At 33.2% G+C, this 25,308-nt stretch overlaps 1 protein-coding gene across 1 annotated transcript; it reads left to right on the forward strand.

Annotated features, from left to right (window-relative positions):
• The first annotated feature begins 405 nt into the window (after positions 1–405).
• On the forward strand, positions 406–21,816 carry Cylc1 (cylicin 1). The gene is given in 8 exon segments (XM_087196569.1): positions 406–483; positions 17,272–17,312; positions 18,841–19,025; positions 20,169–20,226; positions 20,229–21,352; positions 21,354–21,498; positions 21,501–21,605; positions 21,608–21,816. Coding segments are annotated over 8 exon segments (1,869 nt in total). The 5' UTR covers positions 406–466; the 3' UTR covers positions 21,802–21,816.
• The last annotated feature ends 3,492 nt before the right edge of the window (positions 21,817–25,308 follow it).

The following is a 25,308-nucleotide window of genomic DNA, read 5'->3' on the forward strand; positions in this document are numbered from 1 at the left end:
CAAAGAATATGACACATTCAAATTATTTTGGAAAAATATTACTAAAAACATATGCAATATTTTAGGGAAAAAGCCTGAATGTGAAGAAAATATACTGGATTAAAGATCCTCTTTGTAAGGGAGATATTTATAGTATTCTATTTTTCTTATATCTCATATAATTTTCACATTCATCAAAGCACATACATGTACACATACCTGTGTACACACATACACACTAAAAACTAATGTAAAATAGGATGACATAAAATAAATAATTACTATTATCAGGTAAAGTCAATATATAATTGACTGAATCTCTCAGAACAAGATTTTAAAACATATGTAAACACATCCACATTAAAATGTAACTGCTCTGTGTTTCCCTTTAAATTTTGTACTTCACAATCTCTTTATGACGTCATACCTCAACATCACCAGTGTGGACATATAATGCTGAAGTTCTGGCAACATATAAACAGAGGAAATGTCTCTTCCACTGCTGTAAGTCCTCTTTATACTTTTTAGTATTTCTAATGACTACCAGCTCTATTTAGTTATATATTTATATATTTTAACATAAAGAATATTGGTTCATGATAACTTTATAGACAAAATTTCATTTTAAACGTATAAAACGTCCATCATATATTGGGTGTTTTTCTTTGAATTTCAGTCAGTTTGTGTTCTTTTACAATATACTACCATATGATCTTGACTATTATCTTTTTGAATCTCAGTATTTTTATGACGATATCTTCTTTTAAAAATTATGAAAGCAATTAATGTATATAAAGTTACTTTGAAATGTAAAGCAGAATACAAAATAGTAAGATTGTGGTATACTATAAAAATGGTGGTATACTATAAAAATATTGGTATACTTAATTTTATGTGTAACAAAAGTTAGACCATTATATTTTTCTGACAAGAAGACTTGTCTAATCAAAAAATGTATAATGGATTCATTTTTTATAGGATCCTTTATGTTGAAAATAATGTCAACAACAGTATTTTTGGAGTCATTAGTAGTTATAACTTTCAGTATTGCTTTTTAAGAGCCACTCATCTTTAAAAATATTGTTGAAAATATTAAAAATAGCATAATATAACCATATGGACTTCAAGCTAGCTACCAGCTAATACTAATGTATATTAAGTTGATCCATAGGAGACTGCCAGAATTCAGCACATTTTACCTACAAAAAGTGAACATTAATTATCATATTACCTAATATAAAATTGTAAAAGTGAATAAGAAAAATAAAATTAATGTTCCATGGAAATAGCTGGATGATATAAACTGTTGATTTGTAAGACAAGTAAATGTGAATGTACATGACCTCAAAATTAGAATGAAAATTTAGGAAAGATTTTATTCTGCAATGCAAATTATAAAATATTAGTTCAAAAGTATTAGTGTGATTTTTTTTTACTTTTAAATGATATATTTCTTTAAATTTGTGCTGTTTTCAATGAGTGCATGTTACTTTTCAAAAAATAAAATTAAATATAAAGCAGTTTGAAAGCAAAATAATGAGTTTTATCTATAAATTAAAACTCAGGTCCCAAAATTTGCTTCTCAAATCACTAATGTTATTATAAAGGCATTTCTAGTTTGATACTGCCTATATCTTGCATCACAAAGGCCTCAGGGTTATGTCACCATTGCACGTTAACTCTTTGACATTCAGTGTCTTCAGCAAAACCCTCTGTGTCTTTCTCTGGCTCCTATCTGAACAATATTCCTATCTTCTAGCCCTATCTAAAATCCTGCTCTATCTCAAAGTATACTGTTTTTTTTAGCCTTCTAGGTTAAGTGCTGTTTTCCTTCCCACATTCCCTTCTCCTTCTAGACCTAGAATTGCAATAGTTTTGGGGTTTTTTCCCTCAGTGCCACTTCTGGGTCATTTTCCTGCCCTACTTTCATAAAATAACCTTTCTTTTAATATTCTATCATCAGATTATATCACCTATTACTTTTCCTTGTTTTATCATTTAACTAATTCTCAGGTAACTTTAATCTGCTATTATTTTCTGTTTGTCCCACTATCTTTGCATTCAACAGTATACTTGTCTTAATTCCTGATGACTTTACCATATGAGTGATCATTCTCATATCTAACATTTAAAATCTTTGATCTCTTTTTCAGTTATCTTGTTTTACTCCCACATTAGTAGTTAATTTACATATATACCTCTCCAAAACCACAATTTCAAACAGTTCACTATTTAACCCACTATTCAGGTACCTTTAACACCACTACTCCAACATTTTTTCCACTCCTCTAACCCTCTAAGACCAATAGTCAATTCAACTACCTTTTCTTTGTCATAGGAATCACCTACCATGGCATTGCTTGAATTTTTTTATCTTACATTCTTAAAGATTCATGATGTATCTTCAAAATCATTCTCACATACTTTCTCATTTCCTGTTACACCAATGTTCTTTTTGACATCTATGCTGATTAAAAATAAAACCAGTTAAATATATCTAACTCTCCAGTTGCTCTACACTTACAATTTCACAAGAAGAGTCTTGGGGAAAATATGTGACCAAGACAGTTAGCTTTAGATTGTGATGATAAACATGGTCTCTTAACAGTATTACATTTATACAGACTGTTTAATATTCTTTTATTATCAAATATGAGGATTCATGCATTTTCCTCTGTCCTCAGATCTGAAATATTTTCTCTTTTTTCCCATTGTCACCTAAGGAAAACAAATATGAAAAAATGAGTATTCTCACCAGTGAATACACTAGTCTATGTGCATATTTACCCTTTTGCATGCCTTCCTTCCTTTTAGAACACATGTCCTCTTCTTTTTGCTATCTTAGTTTAATTCTTATAATTGGGCACATTAGTTCCAATAACTACCATGACAAATTGGGTGGCTTGAAAAACTGTAAGTTTATTATTAAATAGTTACAGAGAATAGAACTCCTAAATCAAGTTGTCAACAGGACTGATTTCCTCTGGAGTCTCAGAAAAGTATATGCTATATGCCTCTCCATCATATCTTCTGGCAGTTTCTTACAATTCTTATTATTTGGTTTATGGATTCGTCATTCCAATCTCTGCCTCATTCTCTCTTAGTCTGTGTCTGTATTCAAATTTCCCTTTCCTCATAAAGCACCACTAATTGGACTAAGAAACAACATAAGGCCAGTATGACCTCATGTTAAATAGATTACAGTTTTATGATTTAAAGACTCTACTTCCAAATATGAGCACATTCAATGATGTAAGAATCTGAATACATCTTTTATAAGGATAGAGTGCTGACCATGTTTTTCACTGTTTAAGGACCTAGCCATTATAAGTAAATCCCATTCTTCTATTATCAATTTTTTCTTATATCATTATGGGATCATTACTATTATCAGAATATTTATTCCTATTGTTAAAAAAATACCTTAACCCTTTTCCCCCATCCCTGAATTTTGTCATCTTTATGCAGCAAAACTCTAATTAGCTTCCTAACTGCACACGCGCACACACACACACACACACACACACACGCACACACACATACCAGCATATCTTTCATGTCATTCTTTTTTTTTTTCTTAAATTCTTTTATTGGTACATTTTAGGTATGCAACACAATTACAATTCTCATTGGGAACTTGTACCTTTACGTGATGCACCATGCTTCTTATTTTTTCCCCGTCCCTAGACCTCCCTTCATCCCCTCCACCCTTCACTATTTAAAAAGACTTTATTTCCATTTTTTCCATTTCTCATCATTTTTCCTTTCCCTTCTTTCCTTTACCCTGTCCCTCCCACTACCCCTACCCCTTTGGACCTTTTCTTCCTATTTTGCATTATCGATTATCCATTCTAATCATTGGTACATTTTAAGTATACAATATAATGTCATTCATCATTGGAAATTTGCATCTTTACACATAATCTCTCTTGGTTCTTATTTTTCACCCTTGCCTAGCCCTCCCTTCAACCCCTCCATTACTCCTTATTTACAAAGATTTTGTTCCTATTTTTCCATTTTCTCATATTAATCCCATTCCCTTCTTTCCTTTCCCATACCTCTCCCACTTCCTTCCCCTTTGCCCTTTTTCTTCCTATTTCACATTACCTATTATACATTTCAGTATTTATTTACACTTTCAGTTTCTCACACCAGAGAAACTATTCAGTATTTATACATGTATGTCCTATTTATTTCATTTAAGAGTATCACCTCAATGTGCATCAACTTAGCTATAAATGTCTCTAATTCATGATTTTTTATGGCTGAGTAGTACTCCATTTTATTTTTTGAAAACCCATATTTTCTTTATCCATCTCCAGTTGATGGGCATTTGGACTGTTTCCAAGTTTTAGCTATTACAAATTGTGCTGCTATGAACATGGGTTCACCTATATCACTGTGGTATGATTCTTTAATTCTTTGGGGAAGATCCCCAGCAGTGGAATAGTGGGGTCAAATGGGACTTCCAGTCCTAGTTCTTTGAGGTATCTCCATGCTGATTTCTACAGTGGTTGCACCAGTCTACACTCCCACCAACAGTGGAACAGTGTTCCTCTTTCTCCACAGCCCTGCCAGCATTTGTTATTGGTTGATTTCAAGACAGCAGCCATTCTTTCTGGAGTGAAGTGGAATCTCAGCGTTGTTTTCATTTGCATCTCTACAATGACCAGTGGTGTTGAACATTTTCTCATGTATTTATTTGCTATTTCTACTTCTTTGTCTGAGAAATGTCTGTTCATTTCAGATGCCCATTTTTCGATTGGGTCTTTAAGTTTGGGAGGTCTGATCTTTTTACGTTCTTTATAAATTCTAGATAGTAGACCTTTGTCTGAGGAAAAGTAGGTGAAAATTTTTTCCCCCATTGTGGGTTGTCTCTTCACACTGCTGGTGGTTTCTCTTGCTGGGCAAAACTGTTTTAATAAGAAAAGAACAAACTTCTTGATTGTGCTAGTTCAAGGGCAACTGAGGTTTTGTTCATAAAATCTTTTCCTACACCGATGTCTTCAAGGGTTCTGCCTAACCTCTGTTCCAACTGGTTCAGAGTTTCTATTTTAATATGTAGATCTTTAATCCATTTCGATTTTAGTTCAGTGCATGGTGAGAGATATAGGTCTAGTTTTAGTCTTTGGCAAGTTGAAGCCCAATTTTTCCAGCACCATTTATTAAAGAGGCTATCTTTCCTCCAGTGAGGGTGTTTGGCTCCTTTATCGAAGATGAGATGGCTGAGTGTGTCTGGTGCTGTTTCTGCATCTTCTAATCTGTTCCACTGGCCCTCAGGTCTGTTTCTTTGCCAGCACTGTGGTGCTTTTATCCCAGTAGCTTTGTAGTGTAGTTGCAGGTTGGGGATTGTGATACCCCCTGCCATGTCTCTGTTACCTAGAATTGCTTTTGCTATTCTGGGTCTCTTCTTGATCCAAATGAATTTTTGGATTGTTTTCTCAAGGTCCATGAAGTATGCTGCTGGGATCTCACTTGGAATTTCATTGAATCCATATAGCAGTTTTGGAAGTATGGCCATTTTCACTATATTAATCCTTCCTACCCAGGAGCAGGGGATGTCTGTCCATTTTCTGATATCATCTTCAATCAATCTGTTCAAAGTTCCATAGTTTTCAGGGAAACAGTCTTTGATTTCTTACATTAGGTTGATTCCTAGGTGGTTCAGCTTTTTTGGATGCTATTGTGAAAGGAATTATTTGCCCTATATCTCCCTCAGTGAGTCTGTCATTCGTGTAGCAGAAAGCTATTGATTTTTGTGTGTTAACCTTGTAACCAGCTACTTGACTGAATTTGGTTATTAAGTCTAGAAGACTTTTGGTGAAGTTCTTGGGGTCTTCTATATACAGTATCATGTCATCTGCAAATAATGACAATTTGATTTCTTTGTTTCCTATCTTTATTCCTTTTATTTTTTTCTCTTGTCTAATTGCCGTGGCTAATGTTTCCAAAACTATATTGAACAAGAGTGGTGAGAGTGGGCATCCTTGTCTTGTTCCTGATTTTAGTGTGAAGGATTTCAGTCTTTGACCATTTAGTATGATATTGGCTGTTGGTTTTTCATAGATGGCTTTTATCAGTTTGAGGTAGAGACAATCTATTCCAATATTTTTTAGGGTTTTTATAATAAATCCATGTTGGATTTTGTCAAATGCTTTTTCTGCATCTATGGAGATAATCATATGTTTTTTGTCCTTGGCTCTATTGATATAGTGTATTACACTGATTGATTTGCATATATTGAACCATCCCTGCATCCCTGAGATGAATCCCACTTGATCAGGATGTAGGATCTTCTTGATGATCTTCTGCATTCTGTTTGCCATTATTTTATTAAGGATTTTTGCATCTATGTTCATTAGTGAGACTGACCTATAGTTCTCCTTTTCAGTTGGGTCTTTCTCTGCTTTGGGGATCAAGGTGATGCTTGCTTCCAGGAATGAATTTGGGAGTATTGCTTCCCTTTCAATTTCATTGAAGAGTTTCAACAGTAGTAGCAGGAGTTCCTCTCTAAATGTCTTGTAGAATTCAGCCGTGAAGCCATCAGGGCCCGGGCTTTTCTTAGTTGATAAGTTTTTTATTGTGTTTTCAATTTCATTGGTTGGTATTGGGTTGTTCAAAATTTTTAGGTCTTCTTTGTTCCACTTTGGTAATTCATATGTATCTAGGAATCTGTCCATTTCTTCTGTGTTTTCCATCTTATTGGTGTATAGGTTCTGGAAGTAGGTATTGATGATCCTCTGGATTTCTGCTGGGTCTGTTGTAATTTCACCCTTTTCATTCCTAATTGCATGGATTTGGGCCTTTTCTTTCCTTTTTCTGACAAGGTTGGCTAAAGGTTTGTCAATTTTGTTGATTCTTTCTAAGAACCAACTCTTGGCTTCATTGATTTTTGTATCCTTCTCTTAGTCTCCATTGCATTGATTTCTCCTCTGATCTTTATAATCCCATTCTGTGGATTGTCTCTTTACTCTATTGGTGGTTTCCTTTGCTGTGTGAGAGCTTTTAAATTTGATGTAATCCTAGTTGTTGATTCTTTGTATTACTTATGGTGCAACCAGGGTGTTGTTTATAAAGTCTTTGCTTAAACCTGTGTCTTCCAGAGTTTTATCTATTCTATCTTCCAGCAGATTTAGTGTTTCTGTTTTAATACATAAATCTTTGTTCCATTTCAATTTTAGTTTAGTGCATGGTGAGAGATTTGGTTCTAGGTTCAAATTTTTGCATGTGGAAAGCCACTTTTCGCAGCATCTTTTATTAAAGAGGCTATCATTCTTCTAGTGAAAGTGTTCTATCCCTTTGTGAAAGATAAGGCAGATAAGTTTGCTTGGAGTTGTTTTTCAGCTTGTATTTTATTCCATTGATTCTCAGGTCTTTCTTTGCCAGAAATATGCTGTGTTTATTATGATGGGTTAGTAGTATAACTTCAAATCAGAGATTGTGATGTGCAGCAGTCGACCAATGTGAAGATAGAATATCAGATATAGAAGATAGGATTGTGGTAGGTGATCATCAAATGAAAAACCTCATAAATATAGCAAGGAACCACAAAAATTAGTCTAATACCTGCTAGATGATGCAAATAAGACCAATATAAATTTAGTTTAACTCAGTGAAGAATCAGAAGATAGCACAAAGGGCATAAATAACATGTTCACAAACATAATAGCAAACTACTGAGAACCTCTGAAACTTTACCAGAAACCTCTGCAGTAGGCTGCATTCTCCTGCCCAGTGTACAATGCAAGTCTGAGGGGAAAAAATTCTGAAAGAAACAGAAAGCAGGAAGCAGGACAACCAATGCCAGTGCAACAGACAAAGGCACTGGCCAGTCCAAGCCATTGACTTTTATTGGTAATCAATTGGGGTAAAGGCAAGCTATGTGCAAGGATAGGAATACATGTGAAGATCTGCAGTCCATGTGGTTTGTATGGAAAGTAATGGAAGAATGATCATTAAGGACAAGACAAAGCATTCTTGAATTAGGAACAGAATAGACAAAATATATGGTTGTAATTAGAACATTTTCCTTCTATTTAAGAAAGTTTAAATTGTGGGAATGAAATTTTGTTGCAAAATTGTGGAGGGACTCACTTCTATAAACAAGCAAATTGTGGGGTTAACTCTTTACAGCCTGCACTGCTTACAGCCTGCTTTGCACATAATCAATACTGCAGTCTCCTGCAGAAAACTTTCCAAGAATGTGAAAATAATTTTGCATTCAGATACATGAGGCATATAGAACTCAAAATAGTCATTATCAGAAAAAATAAACTACACCAAGGCATGTAATAGTCAATATTGTAGAAATTCAACCCAGGAACAGAATACTAAAAGCTTTAAGAGAAAAAAAATTACTAAGGAAAACCCATCAAAATCACAGCATAATTTACAACTCAAACCCTTAAGTCAAGGAGAGCTTGGAATGAAGTATTTCAAGCCCTAAAAGAAAACAACCTCCAACTCAAATTGATGAACCCAGCAAAGTTATCTTTCAAGATTGATTGAGAAATAAGATACTTCCATGATAAAGAACACCTGAAGAAATTCATTGCCATCAAACCAGCACTCCAAAAATTTCTAAAGATGCTCTAGGAAAAGACAGTAATTTCAAAAATCCCAATAGAATGAATCCACCATGCAAGGCAAGCAATTAAACAGAAGTGAAAAAAGGGAACCAACAACAAGAATACAATATGGCAGTCAGTACATATTGGTTATAATCATCAATATGAATTGTCTAGATTTACCAGTCAAAAGAAACAAATTGGTAGAATGGATCAAGAATAAGATCCAACAATATGCTGCATATAAAAACACATTTAACTCAAAAAGAAATTCATACACTCAAAGTCAAAAGAGGAAAAACAAAACTCCATGTGACAGGAACCTGGAAAATAGCAGGAGTAGCTATTCTATTTGCACACAAAGTGGATTTCAAGCTAAGTCTGGTCAGAAGAGACAAACAAGCTCATTACATACTCGTTAAGGGACAAACAATCCAAGAGTAAGAGATAAAAATCAAAAATATATATGCACCAAATTCCAGCACACCAAACTATATAAAACAAACATTACTGGATATAAAAAATCAGATTAACACTGATGCAATTATCATGGGGACCTTAATAACCCACTTTCACAAATAGATCAATTAGACCACAAAAACAAAGAAATATGATGCATACCTTTGAACAAATGTACTTAATAGATATCTACATGGTTTCACCCAACAACAAGAGAGTACACATTCTTCTCAGAAGCACACAAGATGCTCTATAAAATAGATCACATACTAGCTCATAGAACATTCTTAAAATGCAAAAGAATTGAAATTATCCCATGCATATTATCAGATCATAGTGCAATTAAATTGGAAATCAATGACAAAAGAAACCAAAAAAAAATACATAAACAAATGGAAATTAAATAACCATATGCTGTGAAACCAATGGTTCACAAATGAAATTAAAGAAGAATTAAATGATAACACCAATACAACATAACAGAACTTATGGGACACAATGAAAACAATCCTGTAGGAAAATTTATAAAGGGAATTCCCACATCAGAAAAACATAGTGAGGTCAAATAAAAAAATCTAATGTTTGCCTGGGGATTTAGCTCAGTGGTTTCGCCGCCTGCTGCGCAAGTGCAAGGACTGGAGTTTGATCGCCGGTACAAAAAAAAAAAATCTAATGTTCCATCTCAAGATCCTAGAATAACAAGAACAAGATAAAATCAAAGCATGTGTGAGGAAAAGTCTAGAGATTAGAGCAGAAATTAATGCAATTGAGACTAAAAACAATACAAAGTATCAATAAATCAAAGAGTTGGTTCCTTGAAAAACTAGATAAAATAGACAAACGTTGAGCCAACCTTATAAAAAAAGGAAGAAAAGACTCAAATTCATGCAATTAAGAATGAAAAGGGCAAAATCACAACAGGTCCTGCAGAAATTCTGAATATCATCTGTACCTACTTTGAGAACCTGTACTCCTTTAAGAAAGAAAACTCGGAAGTAATGGCCAGATTCCTAGATATATATGAATTACTCAATTTATTATATTCCAGTGTCTAAATCCTGAATCTGAAGAAGGCTGAGTTGGTGTTGCTCATTATTCTGGCATTTTTTTTCCAATACTTTGTATATTTCATTAGAATAAATTTGTCTATTTCATCTAAAAGTTTTAATTGATTAACATACATATTTTGTCTTTTATTTTTACTGGTATTATTTTCTATATACTTTGGCTTTAATTTTCTATTTGGTATTTACCTCATTAGAATGCATACTTAAGTCTCATATTTTTAACATATCCTTTTCCTAATATATGAATTTAAGATTACAAATTACTCTCAGACCTTTGAATTCCACCAGTATCTAAATGTAATATTTTTCTTTTTGATATTCCAAACTTTGTTCAAATGTTTTCTGATTTTCATTATGATTTCTTCAATTCTACTAGAAAATCCATATGTAATCCTTAAGATAAGCTGCTTTTCTCTTGCTGCTTTTTAAATTTTCTCTTTATTTTTGACAATTTGATTTTATGAGTCTTGATAAAAATCTCTTTCTATTTAATCTATTTTAAATTATTCTTCATAAGCCTGGATATTTGTTTTCCTCTCTAGATATAAGACTTTTTCTGTCAGTTTTTCTTTAGATAATTTTCTTTCTCTTTCTATTCTTTCTGGAAAAACAATTTTCACTTTTTTATTGATATTCCCATAGTTTTCATTGGTTCTCATTCCTCTTCAGTGTTTTTCTTTTCTATTGCTTCTCTGATCCCTAATTCCTTAAGGCTTGTCTTCACCAATCATTCCAATGTGGTTTTTTTGTAATTTTCCTTTAGTAAGTCAACTGTTGAAGCTGTCTATGGAATTATCAGTTTTCATGTGGTCTTTAGCTCAAAAAACCAATTTCTGTTTTCTTATGATTTCCATTCATTTGAGTATTGCTTCCCTTATTTTGTTCAGTTGCCTAAAACAATGAGCTTCTAGAAAAATAAAATTAGCCTAGGATTTTACTTTTGACCCTAATATGAAACCTTTCCCAGTAAAATTAGTTCCAGGAAGACTTTCATAATCCTAGATTCTAGGCTGGTTCCATAGAGTTGGCAGCCTCGCACCATCACTGTACTGTCCCCAGTTTTCCCAGGCTGCAGACCTGTGGTCCCACAGGCTTGAGGCACCAGGTTGATCCTACAGACTCTCAGTACAAGCTTTCATGAAGCTGCATGACTGATTCACTGTCAGGTTCACTCACAATCTTATTCAACAGGCCTGCACTCAAGGACCCCAGTTATAAGCAGAACCCATGGCTGCAGATGTCAGAATATAACCAGCACTAGTCTAATTTCCACAGCCCTTACCTTCAGGCTTGTGCCAGCTCCAGGCTGGCCTCTCTAGTCCCAGACTTCAGGATAACACTAACAAACCTCAGCTTCAGCCTGGCTGCTGAGGCCCTAACCATAAGTACAGTACCACAGACTTTACATGTAGGCAAACCCCCGTTAACATAGTTTTCAGGCCCATCCAGTGCCAGTCAAACCTCTGAAGTTCTAGGAATGTTGGCTTAGTGCTGGGCCAGCCTAATTGGCTCCAGGCATTAGGTCAGAACCTTTGGAAACAGTCACCACTAATGGACCCTAGATCTGGCCCATCCCCTGTGACTTCAAGCACCGTGTTAACATTCACAGATCTACACTCCTGACTCCTTCAGAGGCAGGCTCAAAGCCTATCTGGTTCCAAGTAGAGCCCGAAATTCTAACTTCAGCCAATCTAGTGTCCAGGCTTGATCATGAAAATCAGGGCCTAGATCCATAACAATAGACCCAAGTGACAGGCTGACCTCTATGGATCCAGGCACTAGAACTTCCTTTGTAGACTATTCCAGGCCTGTGTTCATGGGTCCAGGTGTTAGGCCAGCCATCATGGACCGAATTTCCATGGCAGCTCTTGTGGATGCAACTGTAGATACACCTAGTACCAGGACAACCCCTACAGCCTTGGTTGTAAGCCAACCTAATCCCTGGATATCCCACATGGATATAGATTTTAGGCCCATCCCTGTGCCACAATTCGTTTTCAGGAAGTTTATAAATGATTAGTTTTAGGGTGGGTTGCAGTCACTTTATTTTGTTTCTTTGTCACATTTCTATGATTGTTCATGAGCTTTATAGTCATTTATTGATGTCTACAAATTTACAAAATATGCACTCATTCTAGTCTTTATAGAATGCTTTTCATAGTGTAAGCCTTTCACCATCAAAAGATTCTGGACAGGTCTTCCTTCATGATCCATAGGAAGGATTTCTACTGGAGTCCTCATGCAGGGTGACCAGGTGCCTGGGACTGCAGCTGGATGAGCAGGTTGTCTGGGTCCATGAAAGCAGGCCTCTAGCCTAGTCTGCAAGAGCTCTTCTGCTCCCTGCATTCACAGGAATGAACTTTGAACCTGAGTATTTAGGAACTGTTCAGGTGCTGGGATGGCCCTGATAGTTACTAAGAGAGTAGCCTGGAGCCCATGTCTCTGGGTTTGTTATGGAGTCTGGGTCTGCAGGGGAGGTCCTAGAGCCTTTGATTTCCCTTTTCAGTGTACTGTAGTTTTCAGTGTAAAGATCTTTTACTTCCTTTGTTAGATTGATTCCTAAGTATTTCATTTTTTTCAATGCTCTTGTGAAAGTTGTGGTTTCCCTATTTTCCTCTCAGTAAGTTTGTTGTTACAAGAATGCTATTGAGTTTTGAGTGTTGACTTTATATGTGATTATATAACTGAATTTGATTATTAAATCTAGAAGTTTTTTGAAGAGCCCAAAAACTCCACCAAAAGACTTCTATGTTTAATAACTAAATCACTTTATCTTTGTACTATAACTTAAAATCTGAGTTTGAGATGCTTCCTGCTTTGCTCTTTTTGCTCAGGATTGTTTTGGCTATTCTGAGTCCCTTCTGGTTTCATGCAAATTTTAGGATTTATGTTTTAGCTCTGTGAAGAATGTTATTTAGATTGGGATTGTATTAAATCTAAATATCATTATAGGTTATATGACCATTTTGACAATACTGATTCTGCCTATTCAATAATAGGGGCTATCTTTTCCTCCTCTGTTGTCTTCTTGAATCTCTATTTGCAGAGTACTATAGTTTCTGTTATAAAGGTATTTCACTTCTTTGATTAGCCTAATTCCTACATAATATTTTTGAAACTTTAAGAATAGGTTGTTTTCCTAGTTTTAGTGGGTTTATTATTGGTTTAATTATGCTATTTATATTTATGTATTAATTGTGTACACTGAATTTGTTTATTAGTACTAAGAGTATTTTGGTGGAGATTTTTAGGCCTATTATATAAGTGATCATCTCATCTATAAATGAGGATACTTTGGACTTCCTCCTTTCTTCTTCATACCCTTTTTATTTCCATTTCTTTCCTGATTTCTCTGGATAATGTTCTGAGTATTAAATTCAATAAGATTAGTGAGAGTTGATATACATTTCTTGTTTTTGATTTTAGAGGAAATGCTTTTAATTTTTATCCACTTAGTAGGATATCTGCAATGAGTTCCTTGTAAGTGGCTTTTATCAGATAAATATAAGTCCTTCTATCCCTATATTTTTAGGGTTTTGATCATAAACTGATGTGGGATTTTGTCAAAGGTCTTTTCTGTTTTTGTTGAGATGATCATGTGATTATTGTGCTTACTTTTGTTTATGTGATATGTTATATTTATTGATTTGCACATGTTGATCCATCCCTACAACTTGGTCATAATGCATGAACTTTGTGCATTCCTTTTGTCAATATACTGTTGATGATATTGGCATCTATGTTCATGTAGCTTTGTCATGTGGTTTTCTTTTTATGTTAAGTCATCATCTTGTTTTTCTGTGAAGTTAATGATGGCTTCTTGGAATGAGTTTGGAATTCTCCTTCCATTTCAAATTCATAGAAGAGGATGATAAATAGTGTCACTATACCTTCCCTGAAGTTCTGATAGAATTCTGTAGTAAAATTTTTAGGTCTTGGCTTTTTCTTATGTGGTAGTGTATTTTATCCCTTCCCCAATTTCATTGACTGCTATCAGTCTATTCAGTATTTTATATCTTCTTGATTTTATTTTGAGAATCCATGCATCTAGAAATTCTTCCATTTTGGTGAGTTCTCCACTTATTGGAGTATAATTTTTCAAATAGTGTTTTATAATCTAGATTTCAGAAATGTCTATTGTGATCTTCCCTGTTTCCTTTTCTAATTGCATTGGTATGTTTTTTCCTTCTTTTCACAAGTTGGCTACTGGTTTATTAATTTTATTTTTATTTTCAAGGAACCAACTCTTTGAATCATGAATTCTTTGCATTTTTAATCTCAATTTCATTAACTTTTACTCATATCTTTATAATTACTTTACTTTTACAAGATTTGATCTTGAAATATTTTTTATTTTTTAGAAACTTTGAGATATATCATAACAATGTTTATTTAAGATTGCTTTATTCTTTAATGTGTCAATTTACAGCTATTAACTTCCCTAGTAGGATAGTTTTCATAGTGTACCGTAGGTTTTGGCATGTTGTGCTTTCATTGTCAGTTGACATTAGAAACTTTAATTTCTTGTCTAAATTTCTTCTGAGAACCACTGATCAGTCAGTAATATATTATTGAATCTCCATGTGTTTCACAGATTTTGTGGTTTCGTTTGCTGCTGTTTTCTACTTTCGTTCCATTACATTTGTAGGACATTTTGCAGCAGAAACACTAAAGGCCAGAAGATTATGCAGTGAAATTTTGCAAACACTAAATTAAAACAGTAGTCAAAACATACTTCTATATCCTGCAAAACTCATGTTAAATCTTGACAGAGAATTAAGGCTTTCCATGTGAAAGAAATCCTAAAGAAATACATTTCCATTAAACTAACATTGAAGAAAATAATAAGAGAATCCTAGGCAGGTGCAAGGAAACCACTAGCATTAAAGGACCCAAAGAAAATTATACTTCTACCTGGAAAGGTAGTTAATTAAAGCTAAAGTAAAGGAATCAACATTGGAAAAGCAATTAAATTGCAAAATTCAGAAAATAACTTATAACTCTTAAAGTTAAATGTCTTAATTCCTCAATTAAAGACACAAACTGGCAGATAGGATCTAAAAACAATATTTGATGTTATGTTCCCTGCAAGAAATACTCCTGACTGAACTAGAAGCACATAGACTAAATCAGAGGAACAGAAATTGCTACTTCATGCAACTAGTGTCTGAAAGCAAACAGAGATAACTATCTTATTTTTTAAGACAGAAGACTTCAAACCAAAACTGATGAGAAAATACAAAGGTGGCCACTGTATACTGGTAAAGGGAACATTTCAACAGGAGGCGATAGCAACCATATATATATATATGCACAAATGTTGATACAATGAACTTTATAAAACAAAAAGTACTGAATAGAAAGGAATAGGTAGACACTTATGCAATCATATTGGGGGCTGCATTAACACTCACAAATATACACAGGTCAACAAGACAAAAAATAATCAACAAAGAAATATTAGAATTAGACCACACAGTTGAACAAATGGGCTCAACAGATACTGTATCTACGGGGTGGTTCATCCAATAAGAGCAAAATTTTTTTTTCTCAACACCAAATAGAACTTTTTTCAAACAGACAATATGTTAGACCATAAAGTATACTTAAATAAATACATTATGTTCTTAATTTTAAAATATTTGGGTAATTTTAATTACCTTTTTTTGTTCTTGATTTGTTGATTCATTTAACTGTGTTTTTGAAACTTATGCCATATTATTTCAATACTGCAATACATTTTGAGACTTGATTCATGGTTCAATATATAGCCACTTTATTTTGATGGCTAAATGTTCTATGTGATCATGCAAAGGATATGCACAATGAAGTTGTTTGCTACAATGTCTTTATGCTATATTTTTTCATGCAAATTTTTTATATTTCTACTTATTTATGTTTGTCTTCTTAGTCTACTAATCACTAAGATAAAAATCTCTATTAGCTGAGTTTGCATCTCATAACTTTTAGTTTTGTAATTTTTTGGTTTATATATTTGAAAGCACGTTAGTTGATATATGAAATTTAGAATTGTTTTTCCTGTTAGATTAACACAATTAATGTTTATCTTCATCTTGTAGCTCCATAAGCTTACTATACATTAGTGTGTGTGCAGTCGTTCAGACTGAGCTTGAACTCACTATGTAGACAAAGTTAATCTTGAACTTGCAGTTATCCTCCTGCCTCAGCCTCCCCAGTGCTGGGATTACAATGAATATTTAGTCCATTCATTTTAATATGTTTACATTTATTTAAATTTGTATTTAAAGGAAAAATAGGCAGAAAAAAACACAAAAATTGAGGTTAGACTTAAATCTAAACATAAAGTAAACACATTAAAAGCAAATGGGCTAAATAGTAATTTAGACAACAATATATTTCTCTTTTATATGCAGTTTACTTCAGTTTATATATTTCACTTTATCTCTAGAAAATTTCTACTTTAACCTATGCTTTATCATGCACTATGAATTATACACACAACATTGAGTTGATATCCTCTAAATTGTTTACTGGTTAAAGCTTATGAAGAATAGTTTAGAAAAGATAACTTTCTACTGTGGGAAGACAACTTTTGAATGTAGAAAGGAACACAAATTCAAGACAGATATAAAATATTTATCCAAGTTATGAAGGTGGTATTACAGCCAGGAATGCAGATTTCTGAACTATTAAGTTTCTAGTGTTGTAGCTTTATTGAATTAATGTAGTCACACATTGATTGTCTTTGATTTTGTTTGAAAAGTACGAACTTGAACTATCTCAAAAATCTGGGAATTTTCTGATTTCATAAGCATTCTGAGCAGTAGTTCTAACCTAACTCAGACATTATTTTCCATGAATCTGGGAGCAGTTCTCAGACATGTTTACATTGTGAAAAAATAATTGTTTTTTAACTTCCAGTTGAGACTGGTGCATTAAATATTTTATTTCATTATTTAAAAAAAATTTCCTAAATAAGTTAATGGATGCTAAATTATGACTACTGGTCAGGCTTTATTCTGAGAAAAGAAGTTAGAAGTGAAACTATTTTGACTTTAATACACATGAATTTTACTATTTTGATTTATTGTTATTTTTTGTCTAAGAACTTTATGAGAAAACTGATTTGTTTTTAGTGCTGCTATTGAATGACAATAATTATTATTGTTATTCTTATCCATAGTATAAATTCAATTAAAATATTTTCTTTTTAACAGACAAGAAGTAAACATCCCAACATATGTTAACTCCATTTCAAGTAAGAATTTCAGTGTTTGAAGTTCAATGTTTCTTACATTTGAAAGTAACTTCAATAACCAATGACTAGTATCTTGTGTTAAATCTCACAAATCGAAAACTACTCTGAATTGCTGTTAAAATTAGTAGAAGTGAATATATGAATACCAATATCTATAACTTGATATGTGTATGTGTGTATGTATGTGTATAAAATATTTCTAACTGTGAGGTGGATTTCTATTAGCTCATTTAAAATAAAACATTTATTGTTTGTTCTTCCTCCTTATAATACAAATCAACTGTCCTTGTATAAGATCCCCTTGTTCAAAATTAATCATTAAAAAATGCAAAATGGAAAATGCAGACAGATCAAAGTAGTTACTGAACAGTAAATTTGTTGAATAGCTGCAACTTTAGGAAAGTTATCCTTAATATATTGAGTGGAAATATGCCTACAATGATGCAAATTAGCCCATTGGCTCTAGCTTTCACTCCGAAATTATGTAAAGAAGTTTGTAATGTTGCGATTTAGAGTATGGATTCTTTATGTAAATCTTAACTCTGTTACTCACTAGCTTTATGATTTGGAGCAAATAATTTAAGCTCTGCTAGTGTTTCATTTTTTTAACATCTGCAAAATGAAGGTAATTGTACTATCCAAAGAATTTTTCTACGGATTAATTGAGTCAATATCTATATTGGGCTTAGAACATGTTCTGACATGTAGTAAATATTACATCAGTGTTAGCAGTTACACATATACTCTTATTATTACTACTCTCTCATATCTTTAAATCTTTAAATAACTTTAAATATCTTTAAATAACTGAATGAAGTCATCATATTTCTCATTAATCTCTTCATCTCCAGAAGAACTATATTGAATTTCTTCTTCAGTTCCTCTTTTGACACATTTGACAGATATAGTTTGGTCTTTCTGATTATTCCATTGTGTATGTCCTCAAATATGTGTATGCTACTCTGTAAATAGAATTTTAAGAACTTAATTGGATCTGTGGCCTTAATTTCTGTGGCTAATGATGACACTGAATTTAAATAGGAGTTAATATATACACTCATTTAATCTATCAAGACTTTTACTAGTTATGCTTAACATTGTGCTAGTTATTATTGGGAACTACAGAATAAATAATCATATTACCATCAATCTAACCAAAGCAATATAATAAAAAGGATCAAAGACACAAAAGATAAAGGAGGCATTTAATAGGACACAGTGAATATTTCTCTAGTTTTCATTTCTTATGTTTGATTATAGTATTTTAAAATTATGGTTTAGTAACTTCATGAAAATTGACTTGACATAGAAAATAAAATAACAATATTAATTTAAGCATAATTCTATGTTAAATAGGATTTTATTCTCCCTAATTGCTATACAAATTAACTACAAACATCAGAGAGAAAAGCTGTATTTTAAATTATAACAGTTAAATTTAAATGATACATTTCTTTTAAGAATATTTAAGTGCTAATGCAAGTCTAGCTATTAATTCGAAGTTGCTCATTGTCTTATCTCATTTTAGTCAATGAAACTAGCAGAAAATCATGCAATCTAGAACACTTTGCTTTGACATTTCTTGAACAACCCATGCCAGGTAGAAAAGAGAGATCAAGACATTCAGAATTACAAATCACAGTTCCTGTAAGTGTTCAAAAATTAGATGTAAGCTGTTTAAATTGGTACATTATACATAAATATAAAGGAGGTGTGTATAATTTTAACTTTACTATTCTATGTAGATTGTTTCCACTTATTTCAGACTCAAATTTATTTGCACCTTATATGCCCCTTTAAATTAATATATAGCATTGTATAAGCAAACTAGAGAGACTAATGTTGCAACTGGTAGTACCAATTGGACAATGTTTACCAGTTGCAAAAAGATTTAAAATTTGAATCTTAGAGTAGGAGTTAATCTTACATTTTCAGGGCCACTCCATTTGCTTTAATATGAAGTTGAGGATACTTGACACTAAGAGAATCCATTTTTATTGCATTTATAAAGTAGAGTAATAATATTAATTAGCATGAAGAAAAATAGCATATATGGGTCACTTATTTTAATTTCAAAATATTTTGAAAACATCTTCCAAACAGTGTTGCACTCAATGCACTTATTCAAGGGCATGCATCATTTCTGTACTGATTCAGGTTATACACTTCTCTTCATGTTCCTTCTTCAAGTCCATATAAACATCTCATTTGTAGAATCTCTAGTATATAGTTGAAAGGATAGAAGAAACAAATATAAAATCAGTCTTTGTGGTCACATTTACAACTGATTTGACGAACATTTGACAATAAATTACACTATTGCTACACAAATTAACTTAGATCAAATACGCATTTGTTTTCATTTTATGTCCTTGTTTTTTGCTATACTTCACAGTGTGGTATTAGGTTCTCAATCTGGTCAAACAACCTTAGAGCAGCATAAAATAGGTTAGACCTGAAGACTGAAACTAGCACATGAATTGTCATTAGAAACTTTAAAGGGATCATCTTTCTGGCTAATTTGGAGAAGAAAGGTGTGGAAAGTGTTCCAAGTAGAGTTCCAAAAGCCAAAACAAGACAACAGTTGATTGTTAAGTACAAGCCCTAGAATATAATGGATCATTGTGAGTCTGCTCCAATCCTAATATGAATCAAGGGGACTATAAAGTTTCCACTAGAGCCACATTATTTCCAAGGTAGAATTAACACACATACACACAAAGAAAAACTTTGACAAAGAAAAAATTATTATCCAATTTTAAACAGGTGCTTATGAAGAGCAACCTATTTTAGATAGAAATAAACAAATATAACTCATTCACAAATACTTATCATTACTCTATCTAATCTTTACAGAGGCAAGCCAATGAAAAAATAGAAGAAGGTAATAAGCCAGCTCGTATGTGGATAAGACATTCTTTAAATTTTTTTTCAAATGGCCATCCATTTACCTAACTTTCCAAATACAGGCTCCATCTAGACATCCTTATTATTCCCAAATCCATCCTACAGAGGCAGAAACTAAGAAGTTCTCAAATGATATAAAAGCAGCTTTGAGGAAAGACTCCAAGAAAAAAACAAATCCACATATGACAAATCCAGAATCCAAAAAAATAGTAAAAGATGATAAACCTCAAAGAAGAAATAAAGGAGATAAAATTCCATCAGAATCCTTAAAGGAAAGTGAACAGATTAAGATGTCAAAGTCCAAATCAAAAACAATTCCAGTATCCAAATATTCTAAAATGGTGTCAAACACTGTTTCAAAATGTAAGACAAATTCGGAGAATTCCAAGGAGTCAAATACAGATTCCATATGTAGAAAGAGCAATATCAATAAAGATTCTAAGACCTCTAAGAAAAATTCTGATATCCAATCAGAGACTTATTCAATAAATAGTTCAAATGTCGGTTTAATAATATATTTAGAAGAGTCTGTTGCTGAATCCATGGATTTTGACATATGGTTAAAGAATTACTCACACAACAATAAGAAGACGCCTGCAAAGAAAGACACAAAGAAGAGCTCAGATGCTGAATCTGGAGACTCAAAGGATGCAAATAAAGGTGCAAAGAAGGATCAGAAACCTTCAAAGAAAGATGACAAGAAAAAAGATGCAAAAAAGGACACAGAATCTACTGATGCTGAATCTGGAGAGTCAAAGGATGCAAAGAAAGGTGCAAAGAAGGATCAGAAACCTTCAAAGAAAGATGACAAAAAGAAAGATGCAAGAAAGGAGGCAGAATCTACAGATGCTGAATCTGGAGAATCAAAGGATACAAAAAAGAATACAAAAAAAGATAAGAAATCTTCAAAGAAAGATAGCAAGAAGAAAGATGAAAAAAATGGCACTGTTCCTACTGATTCTGAATCTGAATTAGAGTCAAAGAAGGGTAAGAAAGATGACCAAAAAGAAAAGAAAGATTCTAAAAAAAAATCCATCAAGAAAGACACAGCTTCTTCTGGTCCTGAGTCTGCATCTGAAGGAGATTCAAAAAAGGGTAAGAAAGCTGATAAAAGAAAGGATGCAAAAAAAGACTGCAGAGTCTACTGAAATTGAGTCTGACTTGGGGTCAAAGAAGGGTAAGAAGGAGTCAAAGAAGGAGAATAAAGGTTTAATGAAAAAGGCCAAGAAGGAACCAAAGAAGGACACAGAATCTATTGATGCTGAATCTGATGTCACTAAATAAAGCTCAAGCAAAAAAAGAGATTTGATGATTCAGACGCCAGATCTACAGATTCAAAGAAGGGAGTATGTGAAATAAAGAGAGGATTTAGAATGTCATTTAAAAAGATGAATTCAGTGAAAAAGGAAAAAGACCAAGTACAGGTAGAGTTCCTCCATCAAGAGAAAGTCCACCACTCTCTCCTTGTGAAGCTTTTCTACCGTTACCTAGGATCAAATGTCTCTGTCAGTGCAGAATGCCACCTCCACCTCCAAAACCAAGATATGCTCCTTTGGTATATATACTTCTGCTTGTTTTATAGGCCAAATCCTATTTTTAAATGAAATATTTTAAAACTTTAAAAGTATCCATTCTCTGAAAAGCTCTCTTGTAATATTGAAAAATTGAGACTTAGAGTTAAGAAAGATAAAGTGTACCTCAAAGTGTCTCAAAATACTAGAAAAGCAAATGTTGAAAATTTATGAAACCAACACACAAGCTTAAGTATTGCATGGCTTCTCTTATGTGGGAAATCCAAAATATTTTATACATAAAGAGCTAAATAAAAGATAACAGGAAACAAGGAGATAGATATTTTGCAAAAAGAAAAGGTTCAAGAAATGGAGGGAGAGGAGGGGAAGGAAATAAAAAATAATTGAGATATGCTATGTATATGTATCAACTCCCCATGAGAAATGTAATCATTATGTACTGTAAATAGGTACTAATAAAAATAAAAATTGAAAAAATGTAAGAGATCTAGAGTTATTTTGACTACAGCATAGAGCTCTGTAACTTCTGCTTATGAATTATTTTAAATTATAAGGTCATTTTACAAAAATGGTTATTCTACATACAGAAAAAAACAAAAATTAACGAAAACTTGTACAAGGGTGGACTTAAGTAAGATATAAAGATATTATCTGAGAAATTAGTAAATACAGCAAATATAAATTAATTAAAATCTAGACATGGTAGAAAGAAAACATAAGATTCAGGTGTGCAAAATTTGTTATTTAACCTAAATATGAACTAAACTGTTTAAGAGTCCTTATCTTTGCTGATACCATAAAACAAAAATTAACTTTCCAAAAATTAGTAGATCTAATTTGATTTCCATCAGTTTCTCTCAAATTTACTCCATCTCCTTTAGGGTAATTATTCTCAAATTATAACTTGTATTTTTCTCTTTTTTTCGCTTAAATTCTTTTATTGGTACATTTTAAGTAAACAATACATTTACATTTATCATTGGGTGCTTGTACCTGTACATGAAATATCCTGGTTCTTGTTTTTTTTCCCCATTAGCTGTGCTCCCTTTCCTATTTACATAGACTTTGTTTCCATGTTTTCTCTTTTATCATAAATTTTCCTTTCCCTTCTTTCCTTTCCCCTTACCCTCCCACCTCCCCTACCCCTTTGGAACTTTTCTTCCTATTTGAAATTATCAATTATACATTTTAATCCTTTTAATCCTTATTTACACTTTCAGTTTCTCACACTAGAGAAATGATTGGGTATTTACACATGTGTCCTATTTATTTCACTTATGAGTGTGGCCTCAATATGCATCCATTTAGCTATAAATGACTCTAGTTTCTCATTCTTTATGGCTGAGTGTACTCTATTTTATAAAAAAAAAAAACCACCCAATATCTTTATCCAGTTTCCAGTTGATGGGAACTTAGGCTGTTGCCAAGCTTTAGCTATTACAAACTGTGCTGTTATAAACATGGGTACACATTTATCACTGTGGTATGATTCTTTTAATTCTTTTGGGAAGATCCCCAGCAGGGGAATAGCTGGGTCAAATGGGACCTCTAGTACTAGTTCTTTGGGGTATCTCCATACTGATTTCCACAGTGGTTGAACCAGTCTGAACTCCCACCAACAATAGAGAAGTGTTCCTTTCTCCTCAAAACTCTGCCAGCATTTGTTATTGGTTGATGTCTTGATAGCAGCCATTCTTTCTGGGGTGAGGGAGAATCTCAGTGTTGTTTTCATCTGCATCTCTCAAATGACCAGTGATCTTGAACATTTTTTAATATATTTATTTGGTGCTTTTACTTCTTTCTCTGAGAAATGTCTGTTCATTTCAGATGCCCATTTTTTAATTGGGTTGTTTTATTTGGGGGTCTGATTTTTTTTCATTTCTTTATATATTCTAGATAGTCCTTTGTCTAAGGTACAGCTGCTAAAAATTTTTTTCCAGACTGTAGGTTGTCTCTTATCTCTGTTGGTGGTTTCTCTTGCAGTGCAGAAGCTTTTTAATAAGATGAGATCCCAGTTGTTGATTCATTGTGCTAGTCCCTGTGATACTGAGGTTTTGTTCATAAAGTCTTTTCCTATGCCAGTGTCTTTAAGGGTTCTACCTAAATTATATTACAGCAAGTTTAGTGTTTCTGTCTTAATATTTAGATCTTTAATCCACTTCAGTCTTAGCTTAGCACACGGTGACAGGTATGGGTCTAGTTTTTATCTTTGGCAGGTTGAAATGCAGTTTTTCCAACACCATTTATTAAAAAGGCAATATTTCCTCCAATGAGGGTGGTTGGCTCCTTTGTCAGAGATGAGGTGGCTGAGTACGTCTGGAGTTGTTACTGCATCTTCCAATCTATTCCACTGATCCGCAGGTCTGTGTCTTTGCCAGTACCATGCTCTTTTTATCAGAGTAGCTTTGCAGTATACTTTCAAGTTGGGTATTGTGATACCCCCAGCCATGTCTCTGTTGCCTAGAATTGCTTATGCTATTCTAGGTTTCTTCTGGTTCCAAATAAATTTTTGGATTGTAATCTCTAGTTCTGTGAAGTATATTGTTGGAATTTCAATTGGCATTGCATTAAATCTATACAGTAGTTTTGGAAGTAGGGCAATTTTCACTATATTGGTTCTTCCTGCACAGGAACAAGGGCTGTCTTTCCATTTTCCTACATCCTCCTCGATCTCCTTTTTCAGAATTGTGCATTTTTCAGTGTAGAGTTATTTTGCTTCCTTTGTTAGATTGATTCCAGATATTGCGTTTATTTGGATGCTATTGTAAAAGGAACTGTTTCCCTAATTTCTCGGTCATTGAGTCTGCTATTTGTGTACAAGAAAGCTATTGTATTTTTGAATGTTGACCTTCTATCCAGCTACAGTTCTCAATCTGTCAATTAAGTCTAGAAGTCTTTTGGCTGAGGTTTTTGGGTATTCTGCGTAAAGTATCAGATCATCAGCAAATAATGACAGTTTAATTTCTTCCTTTCCACCTTTATTCCTTTAATTTTTTTTTCTCTTTTCAAATTGCTGTGGCTAATTTTCCCAGAACTATATTGAAGGGGAGTGGTGAGAGGGGGAATCCTTGCCTTGTTCCTGATTTTAGCATGAATGTTTTAAGTTTTTGACCATTTAGTATGGTGTTGGCTGTTGGTTTTTCATAGATAGCCTTAATTAGGTTGAGATAAAGACATTCTATTCCAATTTTCTGTAGGATTTTTATCATAAATGGGAGTAGGATTTTGTCAAATCCTTTTTCTGTATCTATTGAGATGATCATATGGTTTTTGTCCTTGACTGTATTAATATAGTGTATTACATTTATAGATTTATGCATGTTGAACCATCCCTGCATCCCTGGGATAAATCCAACTTGGTCAGGGTGTATGATCTTCTTGATGACCCTCTGTATTCTGTTTGCCAGTATCTTGTTGAGGATTTTTGCATCTATGTTCATTAGGGAGATTGGCCTGAGTTCTCTTTTAGGGTTTGGTCTTTCCCTGGTTTAGGAATCAAAATAACATTTGCTTCCAGGTATGAATTTGGAAGCATTGCTTCCCTTTCAATTTCCTTG

This window comes from Heterocephalus glaber, unplaced genomic scaffold (genome assembly GCF_053883595.1).
Source record: "Heterocephalus glaber isolate CG9 unplaced genomic scaffold, H.glaber_assembly_v1.0 deba00001613, whole genome shotgun sequence".
In the NCBI taxonomy this organism is placed as follows: domain Eukaryota; kingdom Metazoa; phylum Chordata; class Mammalia; order Rodentia; family Bathyergidae; genus Heterocephalus; species Heterocephalus glaber.